This window comes from Danio aesculapii, chromosome 6, assembly GCF_903798145.1.
Source record: "Danio aesculapii chromosome 6, fDanAes4.1, whole genome shotgun sequence".
NCBI classification, from domain to species: Eukaryota; Metazoa; Chordata; class Actinopteri; order Cypriniformes; family Danionidae; genus Danio; species Danio aesculapii.
Window position 1 is genome coordinate 17,980,109 of NC_079440.1, and position 26,328 is coordinate 18,006,436.

The window sequence follows — 26,328 nt, forward strand, 5'->3', positions numbered from 1 at the left end:
CTGTTTTTATTAGTCTTGCTTGGTGGGTCCAAATAGTTGAGATACAGTACTCTGGTTTTACTTTAAGGGAAGACACTATCTGAAATGAACAGGGTAAATAATAAAAAAACAGTTACCATACTTTCCCAATTGACTGATTTAGAACTGCAAACATATTTTCATTTATTCATTTTCCTTCGGCTTAGTCTCTTTTTTTATCAGGAGTCGCCATAGCAGAATGAACTGCCAACTTATCCAGCATATATTTTACACAGCATATGCCCACACATACACTACAGACATTTTCAGTTCACCTATAGCACATATCTTTTTACTGTGGGGGAAACTGGAGCACCCTGAGGAAAAATTAGTTATGTATACTCATTTATATACACTGAATAAGGTCAACTAAATATTCAATAGTTCCTTTTTTTTATTTGACTCATAGGAGTCAAATGTTTTTACAGAGGGGTTTTAGTTATCCGTTTAGCACTCCATAATACAGAAAATACTGCAAACTGCAGAACAAAATATGCTTAAAAATGTTATATTATCTTTTTTCTCGTTAAAGGTGCAGTAAGTTGACACCAAGTGGTTGAACTAGATATTACATTCCTTGATCAAAACAAACGTAAGCACAGGTTGCCAGATTGAAGAGTCTCAACGCTAATTTAAACCGCCTTATAAAAAGCAACGACTCGTGATAAAGAAGGAATATTATCCATAATAATGGGACTTTTTGTTCTAACCAATAGCTGAAATTGATTTGGCTTCTATTTCTCACAGGTCAACAGGATAAATGACAATGATCACCTACTAATGTGAGTTTGAATGCCATTTTACATGAAATTTATTGCCATATACTGAAAGCAGCAGCAGATAGTTCAGATCTTGAAAATAAAATAAACTGTTTGAAATTGAACATTAGAACTGTGATTCAAAACCAACACATATCAGTGATTCAGCATCTACATTTAATAATGTTTAAGAGGTTAATTATTTAATAATTACATTATAAACCTTACCATTTGGTGAATGGGTGCATATTCTGTGCTTCTGAATAGCAGTATTTAAATTTCTGACGTGTTTCGTTTGGTGCAAACAGCCAAATTGCTTATCACTGCAAATCTCATCACGTAGTGTGTTGTTAGGACACACGATTATAATGTAACCTGCTTACCTAATGTTTAAATTTGTAATATTTATATTATTTGCAAATTAATAACCACCTCATGTGGGACTCTGAATCTCATTTTGGAGTCTGCTACTGTCCACCAGAGGTCACATTTCGGTCACAGATGCATGTTTTAAAAGCTTTTCTGAATGAATGGATGAAATAAGCTGTTTTCCAACAAGGCAACGCGGGGTGCTGAAATATAATTGGCTAAACTGGCAATGGACCGGTTAAAAGAACCAAAACAAAGACAGCATTCCGGCAAGCAACAGACATTTTCAAAGCAGAATATCTGACTTCAGCATTGTTTTATTAGATAATCTAGAATGTTCACTTAGCATGTTTCTTGAATATCTGCAAACATATTATGGCATTTTTATGCTTTAGAAGAGTCAAACACTTACAAACAGCACCTTTAAATAAAATGTACATATCATCAGTCAAATTACAGTATGAATAAATCCCTCTGCAAACACATTCAGATTATACATAAAAAAAAAAATTGTAAAGTCCACTGGATCAACTATGAGTGTCCTGAACTAAAGATTTATGACGAGCAAACAGCATTTTTTTTTAAATATGTGGATTATAATTGAAAAACAGGCAATTTAAGAAAATTTGAGACACTTATAGGTGGTTTGAGAGTTTAAGTCACTTACATATAATCCATTCATTGATTTTTCTTCGGCATATGTTTTACTTATCCAGCATATGTTTTAAAGTTATATAATATTTACATAGTATTGTAGAGGTTTTCCATTAAATAGACTGAAAACACACACATGCAAACACTTTATGAAAAACCAAAAATCCCCAAATCTCAAAGCTGACAAGTGCTTGGCATGGTGTTTTTGCCAGTCACATGCCTTAATAAAGTAAATGTAAACTCTGAATACTTGCTGCTAAATAAATAAAATATAAGCATACAATGTATGCAATATATATAATGCCGCTGTTCAACAGCACAGTAGAGCGTGCAGGTGTTGTGTTATCAGGTGAGAATGCAGACCAGGTGCAAAAAGAAGACCTGTGTAAGAGGGTCTTTCCCCTCAGGACAAACACATGCGCAGGCACAGTCCATATGTGTTTGACTACAGCAGAATAACTCTAGTTGAATACATTATATATTGCGTGTGTTAAGTGTTAATGTTTAGAGAATACAAAATTTCTTATATATTATATCTTTTTTTGGTATTAACTGAGTTTTAGGTATATCGTAGTTTAAGTTTTGAATAAATTTTAAAATTTTTTGTTTTTAACAACTTTTACACTGGGGGAAATAAGTATTCAACACCACCATTTTTCATGTATTCATGTATTTCTAAAGGTGCCGTTGACTTGAAATTTTCACCAGATGTTGACAACAGCCAAAGAAATACATATATGAAAAGAAAACAATTCTGATTAGTTTACAAATTAAGTTCTGGATAATAAAATGAAATGACACAGGAAAAAAGTATTGAACACATGAAGAAAGGGAGGTGTAGAAAGGCAGTGAAAGACCAGACAGCAGCGGAAATCTCTCAGTAGTTACTCAGCAACCCTTTGCCCTTCGTCAATGTAAATTAATATTAGCCAAGATCAGTCCAACATCTACATTAGCAGGATGATGAAGATAAAACCAGGGTAGACATTTCAGCAAGACAATGATCCAAAACACAGCCAAGGGAACTCTCAAATGGTTTCAGAGAAAGAAATCAAGCTTTAGAATGGCCCAGCCAATCACCTGACTTGAATCCAATAGAAAATATAGAATAAAGATCAGATTTGATAGACGAGACCCACAGAACCAAGATTTTTACACTCTGTTAAAAAATAAATCACATGTGAGCAATTCATGCGACTTCATTCTACATATGAGTCAACTTTTTTTCTGTCATTTCATTTTATTACACATAACTTAATTTGTAAACTAATTGGATTTGTTTTCTTTTCATGTGCGTATTTATTTAGTTGTTATCAACATCTGGTGAAAATTTCAAGTCAACAGTACCTTTAGAAATATGTTTTCTGAGAAAAACGGTGACTTGTTCAATACTTATTTCCCCCACTGTATCAGTCTAGATTAAGGTTTTAAAGACTATGTAAACTGTGACTTTCTGAGACTTTAATTTCCAGTATATTGATATACTAAAATAGAATATTGAGTAGGGGGCGGGGCTTTCTATTTGCACATCATTCCCTCACAGAAAACTATCAGTAAAAAGGGCTGTGGTTAAAAATATTGTGGCTGAAGCCAACACATCAATGTCAAAGATAAGGTCCGCCACTCCAAACAGAAGCAAATGGTCAGATTTTAATTGAACATAACCAAAAAAAAAAACACAAAACAAAACAAATACAAAGGAGATGCTTAAATTCATTCATTCATTCATTTTCCTTCGGCTTAGTCCCTTTATTCATCAGGGTTCACCACAGCGGAATGAACCGCCAACTTATCCAGCATATGTTTTACACAGCGGATGCCTTTTCAGCTGCAACCCAGTACTGGGAAAATACTTAAATTTATTTATTTTTATTTATTTTCAGTGGATTAACATGCATAATTGTTCACCTAAGAATAACAATGTGTCAGAAAAATAAACATTATAAATATTGATTTCACACAGACTTTAAACACAAGTGTTATAAATAAACAGCTTGTTTGTTCCTAATTAATTTAATGTATATAATTTATTATCACGGTTAGACTTCAAACGTACTGTTACGGTTGCTCCAGTGTTTGAGATTAATACAGTAGATAAAGGTTAATTTCTAAAACCTGAAAGATTTAAGCAAAATTGTTTTCAACAAGTAATGGCTGCTGTACATTCAGCTTTACTATGATAGTAGTAAATTACACTTTAAATTATATTCTAACACAAATCAGTCCTTATAAACTATAATATTATTTCACATTATTACTATTTTTTCAGAATTTTGAATCAAATAAAATCATTATAGGCTCTTTCTGAAAATGTATATACATATATATTTCTATATTCATATAGAAATATAAACATCTACATTTCTGGAGATTGTGAATTATGTAGCCAGAATTATGTATGGCTGCATTTCGTCTTTAAAACAAACACTTGGGGGCGGTATGATGCCGTTCCTTTTCGCGCTTACCAGCTGACCACTTACCTCCATATGGATGGCTTTTCCGCTGTTACCAGTTTGTCCAGTTATCTCGCCATGTACATCGGTGGACATGAGACAGAGAGAGTAGTTGACCGTCGAAGAACGGTTCCAGAAAGTGAGTAACAGAAGCCAAGAAAATAAATATACAAGTAAATAACAGTAAATAACAGAGTGAGAATGTGGTAAAATCTGAAAACGTGGTAAAAATCAGGCGATGGATTTACTTTTTCTGGATTGCTTTTTAAAACTGTCGGTTTGGTTTAGGGAAGTGGGTTGGCGGTGCTTTTGAAGACACTATTGGTTGGGTTTAGGGAGGGAGGAGAGTGGGTCAGTTGATTGGTCCTGTCAGTCAGTCAGTTAGATGACAGCGGCTTCTGGTGGATTTACGCGAGAACAGAAGGCGAATAGCACTTGCGAGAAAAACTTGCAATGCGTATCTGTCTGTGGACTGCAAGACGGGGGCGTAACATGAAGGGGCGTATCTTGTAGTAAGTTAGAGGTGTAATTTGCAGTTATCGAAACCCCATTGATTGATCGAGATGTCACAATGAAATGTTGGTAGCAGGATGGTGGAAACACTTAACAGAGAACATTTTCACCAAATGTTTTCATGAGTTTTTTTGTTGATATATTATTATATTCATTATTTATATTTGGCATGACAGTTAGTCTACTCTGTGTCGCTCCCTGTGGTTGCAAATAACAGTACAATGGCGAGCATGTTAAGTATGAAAACCTCTGCAACTAGTGGCTGTATGTTAATAACTGATGGTTGGGTTTAGGGTTGGGGAAGGTGCAAACGTTAATAACTGATGGTTGCGTTAAGGTTTGGGGTAGTTGTAGACATTAATAACTATGATAGTTGGGTTTAGGCTTAGGGAAGATGTATACTTTATTAATGATGATGGTTGGGTTTAAGGTTGTGGTATAAACGTTTTTTTAACTGATGGTTGGGTTTAGGTGTGGAGTAGGTGCAGACGTCAATAATAATGTTCAGCGCTATCTTGCCGACAACATAGTTTTGACATGGCTCCATAACTTCAAGTTTCGTTTTGCCTCTAAGGCCTCGTCATGTTACACCCCTGTCTTCCAGTCCGCAAACAGACCCTACTTGAAATTTAAGATCTCAAAAAGCGGCCTCTGGTGGATTTGCGAAAACAACCTCCTAGGACGTATTTGGCGGTCTCCAGAATTGTATATAGTGGTACGTTATCAGAATAAGCCTGGGTGGAAATAAATGCAGCTTTAGTGAAAATCTAAATCCATAGAAAATCTGAATTACACTACTGAAGATCAGAAAATTCTGATTCAATAATTCCCTTGGGCATCAAATTTGATAAAGTATTTAAATCTTCCATGAGTTCAACTAACTTTATTAAACAGTTAACATTTGGTACATTGTGTGACGTGAAAACCTGTCACTGTCTAGAGTTGGTTCTGGTCTGAAGGTTCACATCCATACACACACAGGATACAGCGGTTACTGTATGGCTGGGTCCATGTGAAACAGCCACAAGCATTAGCTGATGTCCTACAGTGGGCAGGCACTTCAAAAGCTGAGGCAGGAAATTGAGTTAGAAAGAAAAAGAAAGATGTTTATTGCATCTGGAGAAACATCTGTCTCCCTCCCAAAATGTTTCGCAGCTTCTGCTTCCAAATATACCCAGGAACGTAATAAAAGCAGGGGAGAAAATGAGCATAAAATAGAACTTCTAAACTCACAGCGTGATATAAATATTCAACAGGCGGTTTGCTGTAACTGGAAACTATCAATTAAGATGAAGAAAACAGCCAGTAATTGCTGAAAATTATTGTTAGGCGGAGATTCATAGATGATGTTGTTTACTGATCATGCTTATGATAATGAACAGCCAAGATTTATAGCATTTAATATATAGTCTAACAAATACTGCGGCTGTTCGACCACATACTGTATGTTTGAGACTTTCTGGTGAGAATGCTGTTTAGTTAAAAGGATAGTGCCTATTTGAAAATGTGTTTTGATGATTTCGGAGGAGGAAGGAAAGACTTCCGGCACATCGGCGGCTGTTCAGCCTTTCATTGCTGCTGAGAGCACTCTTCTGATGGACACTTATTCAGGAGTATGATAAATATCTATAGTGGTCTATTGTCAAATATAATTCATTTTTGGTATATCTAAAGGCAATATTTGGTCACAGTCATCTGTTATTAGCTCCAGAGCCAATAGATTTGACTGCAATGTTAAATTTTAGGCTAGAGCTTAATATAATGCAAAAAAAAAAACTTAGTAGTTATTTGTTTGCCTGATTTACTTAGCTTCTTTATATTGTTTATTATTATTATTATTATTATTGTTATTTTTTATTAAAATGCTTTGTATTATAAACTGTAGGGCAGAGGAGAATTTGGCAGTTGTAGTTACATTATTCCACCATCAGATAGTGACAGAGAGTGTATAATCTCACGAGGAAACGTAACTATTTTACGTTTTGTCAGTTTAGTTGCTAATTCATTAAAAAAGGAGGCGTGGCACCCATCACCACCGTTAAACCCAAGCGTCATGGGGGATAAGCAAATTACTGAATTGTACAAATTAGATTGTATGAATTCATACAAATTAGCTACTAAATCAAAACGTTCTGAAATGCCATGAGATTGTGTTGGTCCTTAACTTTTTTCAGGGAGCAAACGTTTTCCTCAGCGCATAATAAACTGCTGCTGCACAAGCATTACAGAAAAGGTCAATAATTTTTTCTCTCTAAGTAGTTTGTATTACTGTATTTATACTACAGTAATAGCAATAGGTTCATTTTAGTGATTACCCAGACGTGGTTGAAAAATACAGAACTTTGAAGAATGATTTTGTTTCATGCTGTTCGGCGTTTTGATCTGTGAGCAAGATGCTGTGTTTTGTCATCCCTAATGCTGTCCCAATGCGCATATTTCCATCCTTAACACTATTCCAAATTTCACACCAGGCTCATTCTGAAAACGTACGCAGTTTTTGTTTTCCTGAATCCACCAGAGGATCTGTATGGGCCTTTTGGCATCTTAAATTTATCTCGCGAGTGTCATTCACACCTGCTCTTCTCGTGTAAATCCACCAGAGGCCGCTGTCAACTGACTTAGGGTGTACTCACACTATGTACAGTTGCCTTGAACCGGGCTAAAGCACGCTTGTCCCCCCTCCTGTCTCCCCCGACGGCCCGCACTCACATTACATTTGGGCCTGGGCATGTTTACGTCATCGATGATGCGCTGTGATGTAATACAATGTTACTTAATGTTAGAGTCAGCAGTACAAAATGCAAACGTCATAGTCTGTGTCATAATCCATGTAGTAAACGTGAACAGCCATTTTTTAAATGCATGTAAAGTAATCATTTTCAGTCATTTCAATGTGGATGACCAACATTTAGGAAACACCTGAAAATGATAATACTTACGCTGAGCATTTTTACTTTTTTTTTTTTTTCAGCCAATTCGAATGTTATCAGTCGATTGAATGGCTGTTATCAGTGGTTATCAGCTGATAGATATGGGCTCAAAAGGCTATTATCATCCATCCGCATAGTTACTCAGATCATATACAGATCATATAGAGCTACGACCATAAGTTAAGGAGAATTAACTTTATTATTTAATACATTTCCCATTAATTGGATGTTATTAATGTCGACCCCTACCACAACCCTAAACCCAACCATCACACTAATGTTAAAACACATCTGTATCTGGAGTCTTCTTTATTACTATAGCTGATTAACCACAATAATTATTTATATTATTTATTAAATTTCCCATTTATTGTATTTTATTAACATCTACCCCATCCCAATCCCTAAACCCAACCATCACAGTACTGTAAAAACAGATGTGGATCTGGGCTCTTCTCTATTAGTATAGTTGATTAACCACAATAATTATTTATATTATTTATTAAATTTCCCATTTATTGTATTTTATGAACGTCTACCTCTACCCTTACCCTAAACTCAATCGTCACAGTAATGTAAAAACAGATCTGGATCTGCAGACTTTTCTATTAGTATAGCTGATTAATCATGTGGATGGATGATAACAGCCTCCTGAGCCAACCAGTAGGCACAGAAGGCCCCTACTGGCCCATATCTATCAGCTGATAACCACTGATAACGCCCATTCAATCGAGTGATAACATTCGAAGCGGGTCATTTTTTTACAGATTAGTGTAGACATAGTCACAGTGTAATAAGCAAATAAAAAATCTATATAATTTATTTAAATAATAAATAAAAAAATAAGCAAATGGTAATAACCTACTTCCACTCTAATGACTGATAATTAATATGTACAGTTGAAGTCAAAATTATTAGACCTTCTGCGATTGATTTTTTTTTCTTTCTTTTTCAAACATTTCCCAAAAGATGTTTAACAGAGCAAGGAATTTTTCACAGTATTTCCTATAACCTCTTAAGGCCCAATGCATTTTTTATTTCTCTTTGCTATTTGGGCTTATTAGAACCTAATTAGAATAAAAATCTAAGTATCATCTTTTGATACGATGTACTTTTAGAGAAAAATGATGTCCATATATGTGGACTTGTGGTCCGAATTTACATAAAACACGTTTTCCTGAATTTTTTTTTATGCATATTTAACAAATTTTTTTTTTTTTTAACTTGCTTTGGCTTTCAGAGAGTAAAAACTATTTCCCCCCCCCATTTTGGACAGTTAAAAATAGTGTTTGGGACATTTCATATGCTGCAAAACAGTTGCAGGATGACACTGTATGTCTGTAACAAAATATAAAACATTCAAAGTATTTTAAAAAGCCACTTAAGGGCTAAAATGTGCTGTCCACGTATGTGGATACTCAAGCCCTAGGAGGATAATATTTTTTCTTCTGAAGAAAGTCTTATTTGTTTTATTTTGGCTAGAATAAAAGCAGTTTTTGATTTAAAAAAAAAAACAAAAAAACAAATGTCAATATTTTTAAGTTATTTTTTTTTGGATTGTTTACAGAACATCATCTTTATACAATGATTTGCCTAATTATTCTAACTTGCCAAGTTAATCTAATCTAATCTAATCTAATCTAAGCTAGTTAAGCCTTTAAATGTCACTTTAAGGTGAATACTAGTATCTTGAAAAATATCTAGTAAACTACTATGTACTGTCATCGTGGCAAAGATAAAAGGAATCAAGTATTAGAAATGAGTTATTAAAACTATTATGTTTAGAAATGTTTTGAAAAAATATATATTTTTCAAAGGTACCATCAAAATAAAATCCTACTAAAGTCTTTGAGCATTTTGAGACCCAGAAACAAACAACCAGTGCAAGTAATCGATCTGTCAATGCAAACCCCAGCATGCATCAACCATCCTGCACACTGTGGTATTTTTATGGGTTGGGGGTCTTTCTGTTGGCCTCCAGTGCACATTCCTACACAAGCGCTAACAGGTCGCCTGCAGGAATGTGTACCTGTTCATCCAGGGTGGCGTTGTTCATCTCAGCACTGACCAAATCATTTTCGAGCACACAGTGAAGCCACAGCTGATAGAATAATGTCTCTCCACAGCCTCTGTGTGCCAGCCGTTCTCCTCATAAGTGTCCTGTCCGTCTGCTTACCATCAGGTATGTCATTATTTTAAGCATTCAGAGTACATTTTTCAAAGTGGTTTCATTAGCTAATGAGAGGGTAGTGAAGCCTTGTGAACTGGTTTTATGAAGTGTGGTGTAAATTGGAAAGGCCTGGATCTGTTGGACTTTGAATTAAGCTTTAATGTTTTACAATGTGTTTTTTAAACTATTTAAAAAATAATAATGATGACTTAATGTATTAAATATTTCAAGCTTTTAAAAATATTCAATTTAGGTCTGGTTTTTTTTTTCAATTTTGACTAGTTTCATTTATAGTAAATATGGTAAATACATTTCCATAAATTATGATTTACTACGAATCTGTTCTCATTTTTATCTCATTTTTATGCAAATCTATAATTTGATTTTCAAAATTGTATTGTGTATTAACTTATGGTTTACAGCGTATTCGTTAAGACACCTGGATAACTTTTAAATGATATTGAAAAATATATTTTAGAAATATTATTTTAAATCCCAGTGTTTACTCTGTAACAAGGAAATCGACACAAATAGAAACATAAAAAACAGCAATAAATGGCAATCATTGGGATTCAAGAACAAGTGCATAAGAACAAATTTTAATGAACAGATGCTGTAAATATTTATTTTTTGGGTGAAAACTTACAATCGTAAATCTTTGATATTGGTCTCTTACCCCTTGTTTTTAATTTCATGATTTTAGATAGTGTTTTTATGTTAAAAACACTATCTAAAATCATGAAATTAAAAACAAGGGGTAAGAGACCAATATCAAAGATTTGCAAAATTGAATAAATTAAATGAATAATTCTCGTGGTTTATCAGCTATAGCTTATCAACACTTATTGTGGCTTCAAAACCAAAGTTTGGTTACCAGCATTCTTCAAATATACATCTATCTATCTATCTATCTATCTATCTATCTATCTATCTATCTATCTATCTATCTATCTATCTATCTATCTATCTATATATATATATATATATATATATATATATATTGATCATTATTTTGAAAGTATAAAGTTATTTTGTTTAATGAAATATAAAATTGGCCGTGAATTTTTTTTTCTGAATGGTAATACAACCTTTAAGCACAATATGTATGCAAAATGTAATTTTTTGTTCTTACAGTAGACCATCTTTTTTTCTCAAAGTTTTTCAAATGTTTACATTATTTGTTTAAAATGCCCAAGCCCCAAGGGCCTCATAGTGTGCATATGCTCAGATTTGATTTTAGCGTGTGTGAACTCTTACACTCACCAGCCACTTTATAAGATACGCATGTCCAACTGCTTGCTAATGCAAACTTCTAACCAGCCTATCACTCAATGCATTTAGGCATGTAGACATGGTCAAGACAAACATCTGCAGTTGACGATCTGATGCTACTGAGCATCAGAATGAGGAAGAAAGGTGATTTAAGTGACTTTGAACGTGGCATGGTTGTTGGTGCCAGACGTGCTGGTCTGAGTATTTCAGATACTGCTGATCTATGGGGATTTTCACGCACAACTGTCTCTAGGGTTTACAAAGAATGGTCCAAAAAAAAAAAGAAAATGTCCAGGGAGTGGCAGTTCTGTAGGCACAAATGCCTTGTTTGTGTCTTTGTGTCAGTGGAAAATGGCCAGACTGTTTCCAGCTGATAGAAAGACAACAATAACTCAAAAAAACACTAGTTACAACCGAGGTATGCAGAAAAGCATCTCTGAATGCACAACATGTCAAACCTTGAGAGGGATGGGCTACAGCAGCAGAAGACCACACTGGGTGGCACTTCTGTCAGCTAAGAACAGGAAACTGAGGCTGCAATTTGCAGAGGCTCACCAAAATTGGACAATAGAAGACTGAAAAAATGTTGCATGCTCTGATGAGTCTCGATTTCTGCTGCGACATTCAGATGGTAGGGTCAGAATTTGGCGTGAACAACATGAAAGCATGGATCCATCCTGCCTTGTAACAATGGTTCAGTCTGGTCGTGGTGGTGTAATGGTGTGGGGGATATTTTCTTGGCACACTTTGGACCAATTGACCATTCGAGCACTGTGTCAATGCCACAGCCTACCTGAGTATTGTTGCTGACCATGTCCATCCCTTTATGACCACAGTGTACCCATCTTCTGATAGCTACTTCCGACAGGATAATGCGCCATGTCATAATGCATGAATCATCTTAGACTGGTTTCCTAAACATGATAATGAGTTCACTGTACTCAAATGACCTGCACAGTCACCAGATCTCAATCCAATAGAGCACCTTTGGGATGTGGTGGAATGGGAGATTCGTATCATGGATGTGCAGCCGACAAATCTGCAGCACCTGCATGATGCTATCGTGTCAGTATGGACCAAAATCTCTAAGGAATATTTCCAGTACCTTGTTTAATCTACTGTATGCCACAAAGTAAGGCAGTTCTGAAGGCAAAAGGGGGTCCAACCCGGTACTAGTAATGTGTAATGTAATGTTTTTTGCAGTATTAAACTGACCTAATGTTTCGATTATTTACTTGAATTCTGTAGGCTACACAAATTATTCAATGTTGTTTTTTCATCTTATATTACAAGAGATTTTACAACCTCTTGATGTACTAATGTGTAAAACCCAAACAAAATTATAAAAAATAAATCAAATATAAAATAAAATATGCTGCATCTGTGAACATGAATGTGGATTCATCAGCTGTCTCCTTTGTTTTTGTCATATATTCATTCATTTTCCTTCGGCTTAGTCCATTTATTCATCAGGGCTCGCCACTACGGAATGAACCGTCAACTTAACCAGCATATGTTTTACACAGCGGATGCCCTTCCAGCTACAACCCATTACTGGAAAACACCTATACACACTCATTTACACACATACACTACGGCCAATTTAGTTTATTCAATTCACCTGTACCGCATGTCTTTGGAAACTGGAGCACCCAGAGGAAACCCCCACCAACACAGTGAGAACATGCAAACTCCACACAGAAATGCCAACTGACCCAGCTGGGACTCGAACCAGCGACCTTCTTGCTGTGAGGCAATAATGCTAACCACTGAGCCATATTTTTTTGTCAGTATGTTAATGTGCATTTGAGCAGCATTATTAAACTGTAAATATATGGAAATGACAAATCTCATGCAGGTTTTTTCCAGATCAGTGACTATAATCGTGTATTATTTTCTATTTCATGTGGAGCCTCAACCTCATCCAGCAGGACTTCAATTTTAGACATCAATTTTTTTTCTTTCTCTTTGTGTTCATAGAAATTCGGATATTGGCGTGTGGTTTGTTTTTTTATATGGAAATAATATTAATTAGCAGCCGTTCACAAGATCTGACAGGATTTGCTATTTATAAATATTACATCTCATAGAGAGGCATGCGCACAGGTTTTTATGCACATGTTTGTTTTCTCCAAATCACACTTCTGGATTTTTGCAAACTTAGAGCAATTTAGAACAGTTTCTGCACAACATTCTATAAATGAGGCCCATGGTGTTTACAATACAATATGTGTACTAATGTCACGCCTGGGCTCTCTCACAGGATCGCAGGAGTTATCAGACACGTAGATTTATTTAGAAACACTCACTTGAAGGACATAGGAAACACAGGAGACTCAGGAATGACATGGAGTGTAGACAATGCAGGACTGACTTTCAATACCAGACAACGGACTAACAAAACCCAGGGACTTAAATACACATGACATGATGACTCTGATAACTAACAGGGAAGGAACACAGATGAAACTCATGGAACATTAACAAACGGTGGGAACTAGAAGAAAGGGTCACATGATACAAACAAACACATGGAGCATGGAAACATGGGGGAAGATCTCATGACACAAACACGGGAGTGAACCTCGCACCTTTAACACAAGAGACAAGGGAAAAAAAATGGAAAGGAGGGGGCCAGGGAGGAGTCTTAGGAGGGAGGAGCCAGGGAGGGAGCTGGAGCAGGAGGCATAGGACCCAGGACACAGCCAGGAGGACAGCCCAGGGTGGAGTTGACGGAGGGAGGAGCCAGGAGGAGTGGTTGCTGATTCCAGGGGGCCGACTGCGGGAGATACTGTAGCTGGAGGTGAAGCCCAAAGAGGAGACGGAGAGCCGAAGGACAAAGGTGACGTCGAGGTCCCGGAGGGCCGAGGTGGAGCAGATGGCTCATCCAACTGAAATGACGACACAGGTCTGGAAGCCCGTGGCGGAGCCAGAGCGACAGAGGACCAAGGCATAGCTGGAGGGAAGGAGGAGCTCAACGTAGCTGGCAGGACGGAGGGTTGAGACGCAGCCAGAGGAACGGAGTCCAGAGGCGGAGGCAGGGCAACAACTGACCAAGGCAGAGCTGGAGGGATGAGGGAGCCTGGTGAAGCTGGTGGGTTGACGGCCCACGGAGGAGACGAGGGAGGAGAGAGCCAACGTGGAGCCGTAGGGTCGGAGGGACAAGGCGGAGTCCATAGCTCGGAGGAGATGTGGCAGATGACATCAGCGGAGGTGAAGAGGGTGGGTTGGGTGAGATGCTGCTCATGACCCTGGAGCTATCATCCTCTGGGATCAACAGGGCTGGGAGGCTGTCTGGGAGCAGCTCAATGGAACTTGGAATTAAACATTTGCTGTCTGGAAACAGTGAAAGGGGCGCTACTTCTACTCTAGAAGTCAATGAGCAGCATATTCTGGTCCAGTGACAGCTCACCCTCAGCAGTGGGTAGGTGGGTGGGACTCTTGCTTGGTCCCTCGATGTCCACAAGGACTCCCACATTCGGCAATGTTGCCGGCTCACCACCTGGTCAGACGGGCTGTTGAGCTCCTCCTGCTCGGTGTTGTTCCGCTCTGTCGCTCGTGATGGTGATGGCTCACACACCGTGGGTGGCTCTTTGTCTGCGGTGGGCTCTGGCCAGCGCTCCCGGCTGATGGCTGGTGTTTGGCTGGTCACTGGGTCTGAAGTGGCACTGGCGAGGTCGTCCTCTGCACAGATGGTGAACGATCTAGAACGCCAGTGTCCACTCCACATAAGCAGCAAGATTGTCTCGAGGACCATCTTCGGACAACAGTGCTCTGCAAGTGGTGTTCAGGTTGGAGTTGTAAAACCCGCAGAGCATGTCATCCGGCCAGCTGGAGTGTTTTGTTAGAAACAAGTACCATCTTGTATGGTCCTTGAGGCTGAGTTCCCCCTGCTTCAGCATAAGGATAAGGAATTCAGGGGTGTAAATGGAGTTCATTGGGATACACGAGGGGGCAGGAAAAGAAAACACTGGGGCAAAAAGACTATAAAAATAAAACAGGCAAAACAATGCGCTAACTTTCTGTTTTTTATTTATTTATTTATTTATTTTTTTTTGGGTCCAGTATGTCACGCCTGGGCTCTCTTACAAACGCACAGGATCGCAGGAGTTATCAAACACATAGATTTATTTACAAACACTTACTTGAAGGACATAGTAAACACAGGAGATGACATGGGGTGTAGACAATGCAGGAATGACTTTCAATACCAGACAATGGACTAACAAAAACCAGGGACTTACTGTAAATTCACATGACATGATGACTCTGATAACTAACAGGGAAGGAACACAGGTGAAACTCATGGAACATTAACAAATGGCGGGAACTAGAACAAACAGTCAAGGTGATAAAAACAATATGTGCATTCGACATGAAGCACAGCTGCAGCCGGTGATCAACGAGATTAGCCGAGCGCAGGCGGGGGCGGAGTTGAAAACGGAGCTGTCAAGCCGGAGAGCTGGACACTTCGGGGCTCAAAGTTGCGGCAGTCATCATGACCAATCACATGGCGTCATCGTAATTTATTTATTTATAACAACAAAATATTTACAGTACAAATAAAACAGAATGCATTCTCTACAAACTATAGTTCATTTTTAAACAATAAGGGAATTATGAATAATTATGAATTGTGAATAAGGGGAAATGAGAGGGTAATATTAACATACAAACAAATAGACCTAATAAATACAAGGCAATAAGCACAAATTTTAGGAGTTTAAACATCACTTTTTAGGCTAATACTTCTTGTTTGAATATGCTAAAAGGGCTTTACATTTATAGATATAAAACTTTCCAATATATATTAGTGTAAAACCCAAAACAAGGTGTTTTAAGTCTTAAACAATGATTAAGATTATTTTTGGATAATGAAAGCATTTTCAAAACAGCACTTTAATCCAAAAAGATTGAACAAAAGGACGTTCCTAAAATAAATGAGCTACACTTTCAGTAGAAGTTTCCCAGAAAGAGCAGGATATATCAATGTCACTTTTAAAACTTGTATATTTTATAATCATATAAATCATTTTATAATTATTTAATAAAATAGTTCTTTAACTTAATTTGTTAAGAAACCTTTAGGGTGGCAGGATCAATGATAATTATTTTATTTCAAGTCTGTAAGACTTATTTGAGTTAATATTTAGGTTATTCACTAAAATATATCACTTAAATCGTTCATGGAGCTGAATGCAGTAAATATTCTGTATAAAAAAGGTTGAAAATATACCTGTGGAAACAATCTAGCCTTTATAACCAGATTATTTAACAAAACATAATTACTGCAGTAAAATATGTGTAGTCTTTTAATAAGCATGATGCGTACAAGATAGAGAGGGAATGAAAAGTGAATTGTTTGTTTAGAAACTTTTGAATCCAATAATAAACCTGAAACACACGTGGTTGTTGTCATGCGGTGAACTCAGCCAATCGTGTAATATCAGTGTCGTCATCGCAGTTCCAGCAGTCACTCTTCAGATGCTGCATCGGCTAAATCAAACGTCTGATCGTTTTGTTATGGTACTTTGTTGTGGTACTTTGATGCCATATGTGACAGTCACGTGGCGTCGGCGCAGCATCAATCTGGACAACATTTCTAACCAGCATGCACCGCTTTAAGACAGATTTCGATCGATCTGCGCAGCGCTGCATGAAGTCGAACGCACCTAAACACTTGGAGCATGGAAACATGGGGGAAGATCACATAACACAAACACGGGAGTCAGACACATAAAGGCTGAATTATTCTTATGCATCTAGTGATCATCATAACCTCCTTGCATATACAGGTAGCTATACATTTCTACCTTTGCATTATGTTTGTGTTGCTCAATAACACTTATAAAGCACTAGCTGGCAGTGAAGTTTTTATGTTTCTATGTTCCTCTGTGTTGAGTTTTTTCGCATGTGTTTTGAATTTAAAAAAGTCCAACAATTTTAATCATAAAGTAAACACAAAACAAAAGTTTCCTCCTGGAGCTCCTCAACTTGTTAAACACAATGACCTCGTTTCTCTCCCTCGGCCCAAACTCGTCACCACCAACAAGCTGACCATTCACAGCTTTTGCAATACACATCGCCACGTCATGCAGATTATTTTTTTTAGAGGTGTGCATCAGGGTTTACGTCAGGCTATAGCAAAGCTACAGTATATGTGAATGTGTTCCAACTTTCAATCTCAGAAACCAATCTCTCTAAACAAAGAAAATCCACTTGAGTATCATCTAAATGAGCAGTGATGCTGTTGTTCTCCAGGTCTGAGCTCTTCTCAGATTGTCAAAAAGACAGTGGGAATGTGTGCTGGATTTCAGACCTTTAGTCACTTAATGCTGATTGATTGATGAACAAAATGTGAGACTCAAGCCCTGCTCACACTAGGAGACTTCAGCCACGATTTTGTCATCTGAGGCAAATTTAGGAAATCTTAAAAGATTGACGCTTAGTGCCCATTGCGATCAGATTCTTCCTCCGATGAAGTTCTGGTAGCGTCAGAAGATTTCAGACACTTTCCTGCAGTGTGACAACAGCTGAGTTGAAGGTCAATCCAAGAACCAATAGGTGCGCAGAATCTTATGACGCAAAAAATTGCTTATGTTTGCTGTGTGAAACTATTTCACAATACGGGTTAGTGAAAGTGTCATGGGTGGATGACGTCAAACTCTGGAGGCATTTTCGTTTGTGTTTGGCGCATCTTCATTGTCGTTTAGTCTGACTTTATGACAGCTGAGGTCTTACAGTGTGCAATGCAGATCGTGCAGTCCGACATGCTACAATAGCTCAGGATTATAAACAATGGGACAGTGTGAGCCGGCCTTTAGTGAACCTTAACAATCCTAACACAGGTGCAACCAATCATGAAAAAGGATATTTAAGATAGCTGATTGCTAGTTGTGCTTCTCCTTATTGTGAACTAGGAAATAGGAACCTAGTGGGAACCTCAAAAGAACTTCCTAATGACTTAAAAGCTAAGATAATTCACCTACACAAATTAGAAGAAGGATACAAAAAAGCTATCCCAAAGATCTCCACAGTCAAAAAATAGTAAAAAATGGAAGGCCACAGGAACAGTTCTTAAAAAGTAAAGATGTGGTTTAGGCCAAGAAAAATGTCTGAAAGTTGAAGAATGGTTAGAATGGTCACAGACAAACCACAGACCACCTCCAAAGAGCTCCAGGAACATCTTGCTGCTAATAATGTCATTGTACATCTTTCCACAGTCCAGCGCACTCTTCAACAGCTCAATTGAAGGGTGATGTGATTGTAATATTGCGTTTAAGCAACAGTTCGACGGCATAATCATGTATATAAAAAAGGAAATCAAACACGGAGAGTTTTGAAATCATTTTGAGGGACTACTTTCTTCTGCCATTAATTCACATCTGCATATGATGTCAGAACAGCAGAAACCATTGCTACTTCACTAATGTCACTTTAGAGCTAGTATTTGAATGATTCTCTAGCGTAATGTCTAAAGTGATGACAAAACAGGTGACTTTGCTCACATTTTAGGATTATAAGTCTAAACGCCATGAAATGCCATCAGTCGAGATACATTTGCCAATATTTCTCAGTTCAAATTGGAATATCACAATAATTAAAACCAAAAAACCGAAGCAAAGCAAATTCTACCAAAAACACTACCAGATTACTATGGTATAATGGCCCATAAAAGCGTACCGAACCGTACCGTACCACTTTTCCGGCACCCTTTCAAAAGGGTACCAAACACGAGAAAGGGTACCAAAAGGCGGAGCTAGACGCGCAGCTGAACGCCATTGGTTTACAGAGATACGTCATTTGCTTACGAAACAAGCCAGAATGAAAACAAAAAACCTGCCATTCTTAAAATACACACACAGCCGAGAGATTACAGCGGAATTATATATACATATAATAACGAGCCATGGTCGATCTGGGCTCAAACAAACCTTGTCGTCGTCTTGATGAACAGCCACAAAGCCATGGAGTAGAGCAGAATCTACCCTGTGCCTCGTAGTTTTTACGAGGCAGTCTGAAGCGCAAGCGGTTTCGATTTCTTCCTTGCGCTCGCCGCAAGTCTATATCTGAAATAACAAACTTCTTGAGCTGATGATAATAACCTGCGCTTGATTATTGACGTGCTTTGGAGAAGCCAGGAAAAAAGGAGCACATTATTTCAGCAAACATGAACAAAATGCTATGTATAACTAACTTATTATCTTCACCTTTGGACTAATATGAACTGGGAATGATGGAATTACTGTCTAACAGAGGTTACATGTGCTGCTAAAGATTACAGACACAGATGAGAGGTTTTCACTGACTGTAGGCTATATTTTGTGCTGTTTTTTAACCTAAATACGGACGAAATGTCTGCTGTGTGTAGTTCTTCTGTAGTTGATAATATATCGGAGACTGTAAGGGGCTGTATGTGTTTATATATGTTCATTTATTTATTTATTTAATATAATTACAGACGTTACAGTAGGCTGTTTGGCACTGTCATTGATCTGCAGTTATAATCAACTCATGTTCATAGAAAAGTTAGTAATAAACATTTCTACACAAGCATTTATGTGTATAAAGCATCTGTTTTGTGAGAAGTGCTTATCATATGATATGTGAGTGACCTGTACAGCTTTACTGTAGACATTTCCTCGAGCGAGAATGACGTCGACTGAAACTTTCTGTCATACACCACGCCCACCAAAAGGGTACCCTTGTTAGTGGAAACACAAGCATGATAAAGGTGACCCGTACCGACCCGAACCGTACCGTACCGTACCAGTCAGTGGAAACGAGCCTTAAGCAGCCCTACAACATAAAAAAGAGAGATCGGCTGAAAAAGTCACTTACCTGTTTCATAATGATTAGATTAGATTTAGATTAGATTCAACTTTATTGTCATTACACATGTACAAGTACAAGGCAACGAAATGCAGTTTAGGTCTAACCAGCAGTGCAATAGCTGTAGCTATTGTAACTGCACAATAGCTAGTGCAGTTATAGAAAAACTATGGTAATTTACAGATGGATGTACTATAAACATTAAATACAGGTTGTATTAGCTATGAACAGATTTACAATAAATAAATATATGTACAGGATGCTATTAATAATCAGGAGTGGCAGATAGATAAACAATTACAAATGTTCATGTGCAGTGGGTATGTACAGTTCAGATAAGTGAATCAGTGCAATGAAGTGCAATGAATATGTGCAAACTTTAAATGTGCAAATGTTAAATAGTGCAGTGATTGTGAGGAGTATAAGTTAGAGGAGTGTGGGGGGTGTATTGGGGGGGGCAAAAGAGTCAGTAAGGGGCAGAGTTCAAAAGGAAGACAGCTCTGGGGAAAAAGCTGTTCCTCAGTCTGCTGGTTTTTGTCCGGGGGAGCCTGAAGCGCCTGCCGGAAGGCAGGAGAGAAAACAGTCTGTGAGCAGGGTGAGAGGTGTCCTTAAGAATACTGCGTGCTCTGCGCAGACAGTGTTTCTTCTGGATGTCCTCAATGGTTGGCAGTGTAGTCCCTGTGATGCGTTGGGCAGTTTTCACCACCCGCTGCAGTGCCTTACGCTCAGCAACAGAGCAGCTTCCATACCAGACTGTGACGCAGTTGGTCAGGATGCTTTCTATTGTGCAGCGGTAGAAGTTCACCAAGACGGCTGATGAAAGCTGGTTCTTCTTAAGTTGCCTCAAGAAGAATAGGTGCTGGTGAGCCTTCTTGACCAGGCTGGAGGTGTTGGTGGTCCAGGAAAGGTCCTTAGAGATCTGGGTCCCCAGGAACTTGAAGGATGAGACAGGCTCAACAGCCATCCCATTAATGGATGGGATCTGTGAGCCTGTTCGTCCCTTCCTGAAGTCCACAATGAGCTCCTTGGTCTTGTTGGTGTTGAGGAGCAGATTATTGTCGGTGCACAAGGTGGCCAGATGCTGTATCTCCTCCCTGTAGGCAGTCTCATCATTATTGCTGATTAGACCAATCACTGTGGTGTCATCTGCATATTTGATGATGGTGTTGGATCTGTTCACAGGCCTACAGTCGATGGTAAAAAGGGAGTAGAGGAAGGGGCTCAGCACGCAGCCCTGTGGTACACCAGTGTTGAGTGTGACGGTGGAGGAGCAGATGTGGCCTGATCTAACATTCTGAGGTCTGTTAGTCAGAAAGTCCATAGCCCAGTTACAGAGAGACGTGTCGATATCCAGGTCTTTAAGTTTGATCAGTAACTTAGAGGGTATGACAGTGTTGAATGCTGAGCTGAAGTCAACAAACAGCATTCGTGCATAAGTGTTTTTATTGTCCAGGTGAGTGAGTACAGAGTGCAGTGCTATGAAGACGGCATCTTCTGTGCTCCTGTTGCCACGGTAGGCAAACTGATGTGGGTCCAGTGTGGATGGCAGAGAGTCTTTCAGATGTGCCAGGACCAACCGCTCGAAGCACTTCATGATGATAGGTGTGAGTGCTACAGGGCGGTACTCATTCAGGCATGTTGGGCTGGAGTGTTTGGGCACTGGCACAATAGAGGTGGTTTTAAAGCATGTTGGCACAGTTGCTAGGTTAAGCGACAGGTTGAAAATGTCTGTGAATACCCCAGCGAGCTGTTCTGCACATGCTTTGAGGACGCGCCCAGGCATACCGTCTGGTCCAGCAGCCTTACGCACATTGATCCGACTCAGTGCGGTGTAGACTTCTGAGGAGGTGAGTGTGATAGGTGAGTGGTCGGTTGAGGAAGTGTTCCTGGTGTAGGGTTCTGTATTGTCTCTTTCAAAGCGGGCATAAAAGTCATTTAGCTCGTTCAGGAAGGAGACATTTGTGGCTGTGGCTGTGATCAGCTGATCTGATCTACAGCTGATCTGATCAGCTGTAGTTTGAAATTACATTGAATTTTTCTCCTCTAAGGGCTTAATATGCGGTCTCTGTCGCCATCTTGTGGTGGAACGTCAACCATATTTGCTCTGCTCAATAATGATGCGGTGTATTTCCGAAATATTAAATATTAAATATTAAATATTTCTAATGCATTTATAATGCAATCTAAACAACTACATTTTAAACAAACAACCAAAAAAGCCTAAAAAGTACATCATGTTGTCCAACAGCTGCAATATTTGTCACAGTATTGATCTGCTGTCCCTCTATGTGGGCGGAGTAATACAGAAGGGTGAGGAGGCTGTACGAGTGCTGTTATTGCAGAATATTGCATGGCTTTCACCCAATCAGATTCGAGAACCAGGCAGCTCTGGAAGGTCAGCTTATTTATATTTTAAGCTGACACAACTGATATGGATATTATACAGACAGCTCTATAGTTTCCTTGCAGTGGGTAAAGTAAGAAACAAGAGCTGTGGTATTACAATTTCTTTTAGGAACAGCATTAAATATGGAATTACTTACAGTCTTAAAATATGAAATATAAAGCCTATGACTACCTAAATCAATGAAATTTCATTTCAATGTATGTATTTAAAAAATCTCTTTGTTTGCTTGTTCTAGGAGGTTCATCTGACAGCAAACTTCACAGGATTCTCATCAAACGAGATGGTGAGTTAATGTCAGCGTTAATATATGCATAATAATAAGTATGTATATTGATTTATTTATATACACAGAAAACATTAGCAGTCAAAAAATGAGATCAGTAAGATTTTTTTATTGTTTTTAAAGTGAAACAAATAGTAAAATCTGTAAAAATGTGAAAGATTACAATTAAAAACATTTGCTTATTAAATGCTATTTAAATTTTAATTTATTTCTTTGACTTTAAGCTAAATTTTTAGCTACATTGTTACTTAAAGAAACTAATGTTGATCAACTGCTCATGAATTGTTTTTGTGGATACAGTAGAAATCACAAGTTCTGTGAAAATGGTATTTACTTTTAATCATTAAGTACGCATTATTAAAGTTATTTTAAAGATGTTAGAATGGTAAAAAAATGTTATTTCAAACTTTTTATCATAAAATAAGAAAATGTATCACATTATTCACAAAACTTAAGTTAACATTGACAATTACATTTAAAAAAAAATGTATTAATCAAGTAATAACTCATCAAAACAGAACAGAAAATCAGCTGGATATTATTGACGGTGAGGGCTATGCGATTGCGTGCGTTTGAAGCAGAAGTATAAATCAGCCTTTAGTGTTTTAGAGTGTCACCCCTTCACTGCTGAGCACTTTTTTCTGCATCATGGTGTATTGATGTATTTTTGCAAACAAAAAATTTTCTGAATGCTCATATTTTTGCTTATTTCTCATTCAGTTTCTATGGCGGTCATGTTTGATCACTAAGATCACAAGTGTGACTATTTTTTGCAGCCATTTAGCATGTTAGAATCCTGGTGTAAAGAATGGTATTTTTAATTACAGCAGTTCGAACTTTAGTACTGCCGAACGACTAAATAGTTATCAGTAAGATGGTGAAAACCATACTTTTTGTCAAACCAATCTTATACCAAATCTTATACCAAAAACAGAATTAATAGCTGAAAATGTGGGAGAGCATTGCTATTATGTGATTGTTCATTCACTCATTCATTTTCTTTTCGCTTAGTCTCTTTATTAATCTGGGGTCGCCACAGCGGAATGAACCACCAACTTATCCAGCATATGTTTTACACAGCGGATGCTTCCAGCTGCAACCCGTTACTGGGAAACATCTGTACACAGCCGTTCACAAACATTCACTACTGACAATTTAGCCTACTCAATTGACCTATGTCTTTGGACTTGTGAGGGAAACCAGAGCACCCGGAGGAAACGCGAACACAGAGAGAACATGCAAACTCCACACAGAAACACCAACTGACCCAGCCGAGGCTCGAACCAGCGACCTTCTTGCTGTGAGTCGAATGTGCTACCCACTGCGCCACTGTGCAGCCCAGTATGTGATTGTATTGTATTGCAATATGGAACAATTAGGTGTTTATGTTAAAAGTAGTTAAGAAATACTTGAAAATTAGATGATTTAATGACAATAATTCTCTTTGGTTACAACTGAATTAGTTACAAAATAACTATATAAAATGATAAAACATGAAATGATAAAAACATATGTGGTATGATTATCAGCGATCTAGTGGCTGCAGATCTCTAACGGACTACAAATCCACCATTTATGGACTACAAGGTCCAGTCATGCACCACACACACACACACAACCGGGCGGGATGTCATTCCTACAGGTAAATGTGTGTTTCATGTCAAATACGAAAGTGAAAGCATGCTAAACTATTAACGAGAGCTGCTTATCCATTAGGAAAATTGACCAAACAGCAGTCTTGGTTTATCTGTTATTTCTCTCTATAATGTAAAGCCTATAATGCATAATTCTAGCCAACAGCTATGAGAAAGTCTTTATATCTGGTGTCTGTTGGTGACATCATTCGAAATTAAAGTGCAGATGTTCGCTTATAATGTCTTGTTCCTCATTGCCATAAATTAAAATGAGGACGCATGACGCTGAGTGGGACTGAAAAATAAACCGTGAAACTTTGACCAATGTGAGGAGAGTTTACTCGCACATGACTTGTTTTAGCAATTTTGGTCTGTTTAGAAACTTTGCCTTGTGAAAGTGAACCGCACCAAAAACAAAGAGCAACACTGTAACAATTTTAAAACAATTTAAATCCCTGTTTCGGAACAAAACAGGTGTGAAAGCACCCGCAGAGAAGATAGCCTGCAGAACAAGAGAGGAGCAAAGCAGGAAAAGCACAGAGCAGAAAAAGAAGACAGAGAAAAGTTTCCCACCCATTGTGTATCTTTCTTGACCATGTGACCAAAGCACAAATACTGAGACATACAAACTGAGAAATCAAAATGTGACCACATAGTAAAACCCCCAAAGTCCACATATTAACCAGGCCCTAATTAGTATCTGCTTTTAAAATCTGTATGGACCTTCTTGGTGAGGAAGGATGTCTTGCCATATAAACAATTGCTCATGATAATTTCCATTCTTACAATGGCCTAAATTTTTTTGTGTTCACATACCAAATGCCTACAAAGTCAAGGAGTTTTAGACTGATTCTGTAATAAAAATTTTTTTTATTATTAATATTTTGTGATCCTTTTCGTGCTTAAGTCTACCAGATGGTTAATACACCATGGCTTCAAATGACAGGTTACCACACAATATAAATATTAAAATAAAGAAAAAGTCTATAATTACAGTAAAATCTTTTAGACTTATTTAAAATCCACACTTTCAAGTAAAAATTAAGTAAGTTAGCCCAGTTCATATACTTTCTATACTTTATTTTCATCATAAAATAAGAAAATGTATCACATTGTTCACAAAACTAACTTAATATTGACAATTATAAGATTCACTAAGTGTGTTTTGGGGCCATGGAGAAAGCCATATTAATGGCTAAAGTGTGATAACACAGCACAAGCTGGGCCACAATAGTACCTAAGCAGCATGTATGTATGTGTTTGTGTTTTTGAGAAAGAAATGTTTATGCGTGATTAGTGGAAAACTAAAATTTTGAAATCACTTAAACAAGGCCGTGAAACACATAGAGAACATTTGTTCACAAGACTTTTGAGAACTGGATCTTATAGCCTAGTGTTTTTGCTTCAAAATTATGTGAAAATCGTCTTGTTTACTTGCTTACGGAAAACAATATGTTGAATAAAATTTTCTAAGACACCTTTTGAGTGAAAATTGTCTATGCGAGAAAGTGTGAACTATCATTAGTAATGTAGTGGTTCACACCTGAGAAGACAAAGACCTGCATAATGAGCTGCATAATGAGCCAACAGACAGGTATGTGACTAAGAGGGAAGAGTTTCAAGAAAGAATCTGAGGAAAAAATAAGTTTATATACTTTTTTGTTTGCAGTCTATTTAGAATATATTTATTTATCCCACAAAATAACTTGAGACACACTTGTGAGAGTCAGTACACTGTATAAAACTCTATAAACTACAGTATATAAACTTACATATAGCAAACCTCCTGATAAAGTTACTTATAAATACACTTTACATATAACTTAAGGCATGCACTTGAATTTACATGAAACATTGCGTACGGAAGACACATTCAGGGCAAAATCAACAATGTAAATGTGAAGAGTGTAAGATAATACAGGGAGTAAGGTTTGTAAAAGCCCAGTGTGAGCATCACATGGTCTAAACTGTGGTCCAGGTTTATGTACAGGAAGGAATCTCAGAGCCTGTGGAGCCATGTCAGCATCATTGTTTT

The 26,328-nt window shown here is 37.7% G+C and overlaps 1 protein-coding gene across 1 annotated transcript in view; it reads left to right on the top strand.

The window, feature by feature from the left end:
• The first annotated feature begins 9,751 nt into the window (after positions 1-9,751).
• Positions 9,752-26,328, top strand: part of ecrg4b (ECRG4 augurin precursor b) — a 41,987-nt gene continuing 25,410 nt past the window's right edge. The window contains exons 1-2 of the mRNA XM_056459697.1: positions 9,752-9,877; positions 22,612-22,659. Coding sequence (XP_056315672.1) covers positions 9,808-9,877; positions 22,612-22,659 — 118 coding nt within the window. The 5' untranslated portion in view covers positions 9,752-9,807. The remainder of the gene's footprint in view (positions 9,878-22,611; positions 22,660-26,328) is intronic.